The sequence below is a fragment of the Tuber melanosporum genome (genome assembly GCF_000151645.1).
Source record: "Tuber melanosporum whole genome shotgun sequence assembly, scaffold_183, strain Mel28".
Classification (NCBI taxonomy): domain Eukaryota; kingdom Fungi; phylum Ascomycota; class Pezizomycetes; order Pezizales; family Tuberaceae; genus Tuber; species Tuber melanosporum.
Window position 1 is genome coordinate 76110 of NW_003298845.1, and position 8759 is coordinate 84868.

The 8759-nt window shown below is 48.4% G+C and overlaps 1 protein-coding gene across 1 annotated transcript; it reads right to left on the minus strand.

Moving 5' to 3' along the window:
- Positions 1-4946: 4946 nt before the first annotated feature.
- Positions 4947-8076, minus strand: GSTUM_00003671001 (uncharacterized protein; the record flags this gene model as incomplete). The annotated part of the gene is made up of 6 exons (XM_002837321.1): positions 4947-5925; positions 5979-6114; positions 6220-6848; positions 6903-7239; positions 7375-7489; positions 7549-8076. The coding sequence occupies 6 exons, from the start codon at positions 8074-8076 to the stop codon at positions 4947-4949; spliced, it is 2724 nt and encodes a 907-aa protein (XP_002837367.1).
- Between the last annotated feature and the right edge of the window lie 683 nt (positions 8077-8759).

Sequence of the window (8759 nt, forward strand, 5' to 3'; positions counted from 1 at the left end):
GACAAATAAACAGAAAAATGCTGGTGACCATACTAGGAGGGGCAACTCCAACGTCCCAGCGTGAGGTCCGATTATTCCAGTTCTTATATTAGAATAATATAACATTCTATCATGTTCAAACCTTATCGCTTTGGATTTTTATCGGTGCTGCACTGTACATGCTGAGAAGGGGTTTAACGTTATAATAAATATAATAATGTGATATGATAGGACGAGCAAGCTCTTGGTACGAACTTAGGCGTTGGCTCCTCAGCTCGAATTCACCCTTCCTCCCCCCACCCCCGGCCATTCCCAAAATATTGTAAGTCTGAAGAGAGAGAAAGGCCTGGGGATGCAGAAGCTTTTGCGCCGTTGGTGATGGTGGGTGGTAAATTTTTTTTTTTTTTTGAAAATGATTTCTTGGGATGGTGATCCCTTGGTATAACTCATAGGAGTCAATCTTTGTCCCTAATGAATTCGCTGTTTAGAGAGAGGGTTCTTGAGAATATCTTATTTTCGACCTCTCTTTACACAACATTACGCAATTCGTGGGGGAGGGATATGATACACGATATTAAGTAAGCAGACACCATCTGGGGGGCCTAAACACTGCATAGTCTATAGAGTGCACACCGTTTCGGAGATGGGTGAGTGAGGTGCAGAACTACCAATAACCGCTGGCATCCTCGACATGCGCACTCTGAGCACGACCTGCTTGGAATAATCTTCCAGTGTTGTACTAGGCATTCAGCGCGTATTTCATAATATCATAGTCTACTCAGTGAGGAATTGACTCTTGATACTTCCCGAATCGCTATGCAGGGTCCATCCTGTAGAGCGGTGACGCTTCAAGCACGAACAGATCTTCCTTCGTATTAAACAACAACTTGTCAGACTCACCATGTAGTTCATCGAGTTGAAGTGTTTCGGATACGAATTGAGATTTTGTTCTTGCGGATAGGCAAGCCCAGATAATACAAAAAAAGAGTCCTTTGATCATTGGCCCCACTGATACTATCGTGCCCCTGTGACCGAATACCCTTGTTCACCAGCTAAACTTCTAATAGTGTCATGTATGTTGTGGGAAGAGACCGCGGATATGTATCTTGACTTTTCTTTTGGGTGTGTGTGGAGGAAACAGGCCAACAGCAAGAATCCTCAAAATACTCACACCACCGAGCCCAATGCTACTTGGAACCACCTTCTGGTGATATCGCGTCGTGGATATCAGTGGCGCCGCACACCTTTCAGTCTCCCCTGACTGAGTATCTGAGCACCCCGACGTGCCGCTGTCGATATGGGCCCAATATGTCATGGTGGGGGATTGCTCGTGTAACACGCGACGAGCTGCTTGGAGTCAGGGGCAGTGCTCTGAGAGAGGTTATGAGTCGCAACTGGTAGCACACATTTTTTTGTGCTTATCTGCGTACCCGTACATGGGGGTACTCTAGGTAATTGATATACTACTCCTTTAAAAAGATACTTTTCTCTACGTATCATACCACCCCAGAATCCAAAGACAAAAAAGGGTAACTCAGATCGGTTCTGATAGCATGGCGGCCAAGGAGCTGATCGATACAGCGTGAGCAGAAGGCGTTGCTAGCAATGAATTTGTTAGAGCTAAGCTTGAGCATTTCGAGTTACCCTATTTTTTTGCGCATTCGAATTGGTATGTAGGGAGATATGAAGGGACTAACCAAAGGAGCTAAGGTGGAAACTGAATGTGTTTTGTAGTGGCGGGTGAAATATTATTTCTTATGCATGTGTCTTGATATTTGGAAGGCATTCCCTACCCAGGCAGGTTCTTTGTCAGGTTCTTTGTACTGCTCTACTGGTATCCTAAAATTGATTCGAACCAGTGAGAAACTTTGATATCTGACTAACACTTTTTATATTATCCCAAAATCAAGAACTCTATTTGGGTAATTAGGTTTATTCATCCACAAAGAACTATTTTTTCTCTATCCTGAACAAGCAGCTCTCAGCATTTTACCTAAAGAAGCAGCTCTCGGCATATTGCCTAAATAGGCAGCTCTCGGCAGCTCTCGGCAGCTCTCGGCATCCTATCATACCTGTTTCTATAAAAGATTGACAGTGGCTACCACTTCTTCTACAATTCTCACAGCCAACACTCCTACCACCACCACCTTTTACACTCCCATCTGTCTTATACCTCATACCAGCAGACCAGATCCCATACCTCCTTATACAACCTACAAGTTATACAACTTTTCACCTCCTACAACAATGGGAAATATCATTTGGATCAATGAAACTGAAACATTCCTCATTCAGGCACTTCTGGAGCAAGTTCGCAATAGAGGGAGAGGGGAGAATGGATTTGACAAGTCTGTCTGGACCACAATTGCCAGCCAATTGAATGCAAAATTTTCCAACATTCTCATAAAGCCAATTACAGACGTTCAGGCAAGGTCAAAGAAATCAGAAGTAAGTAATATCAACCCAGAGGTCAGTAGAAGGTAAGGACTAACAGATTATAAAGTTGAGGAAAGAGTTTGAAATTGTGCAAGCAATTAGACAGAGTCCTGGGTTTAAATGGGATAGCAGAAAGGGTATTCCCATAGCAACAGATGAAGTTTGGAATTCATATCTCAAGGTAAGTGGACTTGTATACTGTTTTGTTTTTATAAACTATCAAGTACTAATATTAAGTTTGTGGTAAAATAACATAGGTTCACAAGGAAGCAGCAAAGTATCGTACAAAGGCATTTCCAAGATATGACGACTTAGCTGAGTTGTTTACTGAAAGTCAAGCAACTGGGCGTTCTTCTGTGGCAGGAGGACTGCAAGATTCAAGTTCTCAGTTGGAGGAAAGTTCAGCAACTCCTAATTCAACTAAACAAAGAATTATTAAAAGAGGACAGAAGCGGATTTGGTCAGATGCTACAGGTAAGGATGACTACAGTTTACCAGAATCAAGCATCAGAAGTGGGAAGAGAGTTCAAGTTGAGGTTTCTCAAGCAAAATTGACAGCTGTTCTGAGGGACTCAGTTAACGAGGCTATTTTAAACAGGACTCAAGGACCTGTGTCAAAGCATGAACTTGCAATCAGGATTTTGCAGAGTCAATATGAGGGAAAACTAAGTGATGATGAGTTGGTGAAGGCAGCAATGGTGCTTGAAAATCACAATAAGGCTTGTATATTTATAGGCTTTACTGCTGGGCTACTGAGAGATCATTGGCTGAGGAGAGAAATAGAGAGATCAAATTTCTTTTAGTGGGGGTGGTTAACAATGTACAATAAATTTGTTTCATATCATATTATGGTAGAAATAAATTTATTCTCTATGTACTCCGCTTAACAAACTTAATTGATATAATTATATCTTAGTCAAAACTGACATTATGTGAAGAGAAAAAAGCTGTTTAAATGAGAAAAAAGACATTTTTCTTGTGCACCAAACAATTCCTTGATCTCATTAACCCTTTTGCTGGATTGGGGCCTATAGCCCCCAAGTGAAGCCGAGACTTCCAGGTGTCTCAGAAAGTCTGGAGAGTAGTTTTGGTTACTTGTACTGTACGTTGCATAAAGAAAAGAATTAAGTTTTACAGTTTCTTTGTGGGTGGGGTAACGAGCGATAATTTCCTCCTCCTGCAAACTGGTTGAATATCATTATCACTTCTATTGCATCTTCGCCGGCTGTCACCTCACTTTTTTAAGTACCGCCGTACGTGCCTCATCGGAACTCGAGCAGGCCGAGCTGGTGGCCGGACCCGACCCGTGATGAACACTAGACGTTGCGAATTCGAAAACCGTTGAGTGGGCATAGACGGGATGTCTGTTCGGGGTAATTGGGGATTCATATTGTATAGTTGTGCAAGGATAGAAGGCGCAGTACTCGCAGGAAACTTTAATGAAGCGGGCTCGGGGGTGATTTCCCCTCAACTCAGGCCGATGGAGGAAAATCCTAATAACTAGAATACTTACTGATATCATTGGGGTACGGCATATACGGCGGAAAATTCCCTGCTGGGGAAAGAAAATACCCCCACCCAAGGTGGGGAGAGAGGAGGCAATTAGTTGTTCCCCACGACCCTGCCTGAACTTGGATTTGTTAGTGGTCACTAGGTATCACTTCAAACCAGCTATGGGTAGAACCGTACGGTGCTGTATCATACAGTGAAGTGAGCCCAAGTGGGGGAATGCCTTTCAACAAAATTTTATGCCATAGGCACATCTAACTTAGTCTCCCCCTAGCTGAAATCGACCACGCACAATATGTTTATAGAATACCTGACCGACTTCCCCCCGCTCGCAATTCCTCTTTGAGAACTTCTCGCAAACCAAGCTAACATTTGGAGAGCGGGTCCTCCAAGCGTGCGCAAACGGCTTCCTAGGCACGAAAATTTTGAAATTTTGATCAAATCTTCTTTCCCCCACCCGCGCCCCTGTTACAAATTCGAATACACGGAAAGCGGGGTGAGTTAGCTCGAACGGCTCAAGACTGGGGGGGTCGTCGACCAGTTCCATATTCCAACACTGAGGACTCGTCCCTTGATGCGAAAAAAAAGGGAGCATCGTGGGTTCCAATCACTTATCTGCAGAGACAGCACTTTAAGAGGGGGGGACTGGCGGTGCATGGGGAAGGGAAAAAACGAAAGAGGGGAAAAGGAAAAATCGAAGGTTGGATTATGTGAGTGATGGGTATCTATGACTGTGTACTTATTTACTCCTTGGGCAAAACGTGGCACGCCGAGGTGTGGTCTCTCTGTGGGGGATGTATCTTGGGTATTGCCCAGATGGAGGTAAGAAGGGTGCATTCCTTCGGGTGGATCTACGAGGCATGGAGATATCTTGGGCTTGGATTGGCTCGGCACTGGAGTGTGGGGGGTTTTCTCTAGGAGCTTTGTTTTTGGAATCGTGGGCTGAGGGGGGAGTGGTAATTGAGAATCTGGGTATTGCTACAGCTTTACCATGATATAATTATACAAACATCTAGTATCCATCAGACTTCACCACCCTTCATTTCTTCCTTCCCCCTCCTATGCTCCCTCCTCCTCCTCAACCGCCCCCTAGCCCTATCCCTAATCCCAACTTCTCCTACTTCTCGAACCTTTTTCTCCTCTTCTACACGTTCCCACCCGCGCTCAATCTTCTCTCTAACCCTTTGAACTTGCTCCTCCTCCGCCTGCTCCAACTCCCCAACTTCCGCTTCCCCCTGCCTAATCCTCTCCTGCCTAACCTTCTCCCCAACCCCTTCGTCCTTCTTCTTCCTAACCTCACGATGCAAACCTTTAAGCGTAAACCCAACAACCCCAGTGGTTGCAGCATTAGTCTTCAACACGCCGCCCGCAACGCCCCTTCCTAGCCCCTTCGCGAACCCCTTGGCCCCCTCCTCCTTCGCGCCGCGGTACGGCTGCGACACGATTCCAGTGACGCCATCGTAGACGCCTAGCGCGAACTCTTTGCCAGCGGCGCGAAGGCCAGAGTGGAAGCCCGTAATGCGGTATGGGCGCCGGACCTCGTCGCCGTAGAGACGCGGGGCGTTGTGGAAGCCTTGGGCCACAGCTAGGGAGACTTCCATTGGTGCTCGAGCGCCAGCGCGGGCAGCTTTGGAGAGGGCCTTGGAGGTGTTTTTGACGACTTCGAGGGGAACGGGGTCTTGTGGGGAGTTTGAACGGGAGCGGGAGCTGGAAGTACTGTCAGTTCTCCATGCGTTGGAATCGGTGGACCGACGTGGTTCTGTCTCGGGATTTGGCGGGGTGGGTCTGGTGGTGGAGCGGGAGCTGGGTTTACTCCCACTGCGCATCTCACCGACAATATCCAGGCCCTCCGAATCAAGGCGGCGGGCACCCTTGTACCAGATGTAAGGGACTGTCACCATTCCTTTAGCCACACAAGCGATGGAACTAACGAGCGCAGTTATGCCGCCGGTGAAGGGCTCACCGGGGCCATTGTAGTCGTTCCATTCTGTGTGGCGGATGCTGTGAAAGCCAAGTTAGTCAAGCCAACGAGTGAGAATTGGTGCAAAACTCACAGTCTCAAATCCTTCCACGTGAGCTTCCCACCCTGCACGAGCAACCAGGCAGCGAGCGCACTGAGCCTAACTGTCGTCCTCCGAATTCTCCAAACAGCAACCTTATATTCCAGAAACGAGCAGCGAATTCCCGGACCTCCACGCCCCCACTTCCCTTCCCCGGGCCCGCCCGGCCCGCCTTCACCCCAATCCTTTCCGGACTCACCGAGTCCCCGCTTCCCCTGCTCTAGCGCTACAACACCCTTGAAAAAACTCCTTACGGCGTTCTCGGCTCCGTTCCCATCGTCCTCGCGGATCTGCTTACTTATCTTCCCAGCGGCAAGCTGGCACTCCTCGCTCAGTAACTTCTCTATCCCATCCGCCAACTTCTCCGCCGTCAGCTCTTTATGCGGGACCGGCTCCGCGCCCGCGCCGGCATTCGCGACCATAGAGCCCCAGAACGCCTGATCGCCAAAGAACGGTACGATCATGGTCGGCCTCCCGTGGTATAGTCCAATAGCCGTGGTCCCTGCTCCGCCATGGTGCACCACCGCAGAGACCCTCGAGAATAGCCAGTCGTGTGGGGTATTATCCAGCATAAACAAGTTGTCGGGAACGTCCGATTCTTCGCCGCCGATTCCACCCCAGCCTTTTGAGACTAGGGCACGTACACCTGTGGACTTTACTGCTGTGAAGATGGTCTGTGTGAGTGTGTCGGGGTCGTCGACTACTATTGAGCCAAACCCTATGTAGACTGGTGGTGGTCCTGCGTCAAGGAAGTCGGCGAGTTCCTGAGGGGGTTTGAAGGAGGAGGCTAGGTCTAGGAATACGAAACCTGTGATATCGATGTGGTCGCCCCAGTCATAGGGCTTTGGAATCAACGCTGGCGACCTGGGCGATGTCAGTATACCCGAGAGTGAGAGAGTGCGAACGGGGAATGTATACCACATATATGTGAATGGGACCTTCAACCGACTGATCATCCCAGGAGCCCATAACGTCGCAACGGGCTCTAATCCCAAAGTCTTTTGTCGGAATTTATTCACCAAATCTCCCAATCCTTGCCAGGTCATCATGTCGATCATGGAGTAGGAGATCGCATTCGTATAGTCCTTTCCAAGATTACTGCTCTGAATCATAGCGAGTGGATGCGGCATAGTCTGCGTTGGTGAATATGGAAATGTAAACATCAGATGCAACGGAATCCCCAACTTTTCCGCACAGTGCACATGTGCGAATGATGGGGGATTCGCAATGATCGCGTCTGCAACGAACGGATAATCTTCCTCCTCATCATCACCATCACTGCCGAAACTTGAAATCTCCTCAACAGCAGAAGGAGCGACTTCAGCTCGTTCCCTCCCTCTATCCCCCCCTTCGTCCACACTCTTTCCTCGCGGCCCACTCTTCCGCTTACTCCTGTCATTCGGCTCGATACAAGCCCTCCAGAAGCCCTGGAACATGTCAAACATCTGCTCCCTCCGACGCACCAAATCTCCAGCTTTAATCGTCTCGACGCTCGGAACCAAACCCTACTCACACCATCAGTCCTCCTCTCTTCCAAAGCAGAACATATATGATAAGCACTTACAGGATTCTTAACCATAAAAGCCATCAACTCCGCCGGATCCCCGCCAACACTAAAGAAGTCCACCCCCTCCCCGCCAACAAACTCTCGAAACGCAGGATGCGTGGCGAGCCTCACCCTATGCCCGTACTTCTCCTTGAGCACCTTGGCAACGGCCACGAAGGGCTGCACGTCCCCGCGACTTCCAATTACCATAATGACGATATTCAATTTCGGCAGGGTGATCTCTTCAGATGCTACCTTATCCCCTTCTTCACCCGTGTCCCGCCCATGGCCGTCTTTTTTGTTGCTACTTAGCTTGGATAGCAGCGTAGATAACGGCCCGTCTTTCAGCTTGTTCACGGCAATGTGCACGCGCCCGTCGCTGGGGTGGACGAAAGCGTGGGTGTTGAATTCCTCATGCGAGATGTCGAGGTGGCTGAAGTGGGATTGCTGCGGGAGTGGAGGGCGGACAGTAGATGCTGGGGACCAGGTCTTTCGGAGGGATCCAGGGGCTCGAAGCCGCGGTCTCGGTAACGCATCTGGTGCCATGATTGTAGATATCATTGACAAACGACGGAAGATGAAGTGCTTTTATTCTTATCTCAAATACGAGTACCACTACCGTCAGCCATTCCCCCTTACTTCACATCCTCCTCCTAACTGGCCGTCGAATAGCCACTGCTCTACGAGTATTCCTGTTGTTGCCATGACGTCAGAACCTAAGGCTTAACCTTTCCAACGGGAAACTGAAAGGAATGACGAAAGTTGCCCCAGACGTCTTGGCGGGTGGTTGGCTTGATGGTTTATCCTACCGGTAGACTACTAGTACCACACCCCTTGCCTTGTTTTCGAATTATCGACTTGGAGGGGGGAGCCAAGGCCGATCGGGTAAGGTTAATAGTACTTATCCCACCATCCTAATAACAGTTTAGGCCATGGAGAAACTAGGAAATATATTAGTAAGAATAAGAATAGGCAAGAAAAGATTTGATTATTATTTGAACAAACCTACATGCTACCAGAGCCATGGATCCATATGATAGCAGTGAGGAGGAAGCTGTTTGGATTTTAGGGCAGAGTGCTGAGAGCACAGAGAATGATATGAATATCGAGCTTGCAGACCACGAAGATAAGTTGGAGACAGAAGAAGGAGGTGAGGAAGGAAGTGGAGTCCAAAGTGGGCACATGTGGCCTGAGGAGCATAGGACAGTTCTTCCAAACACTTCAAACAG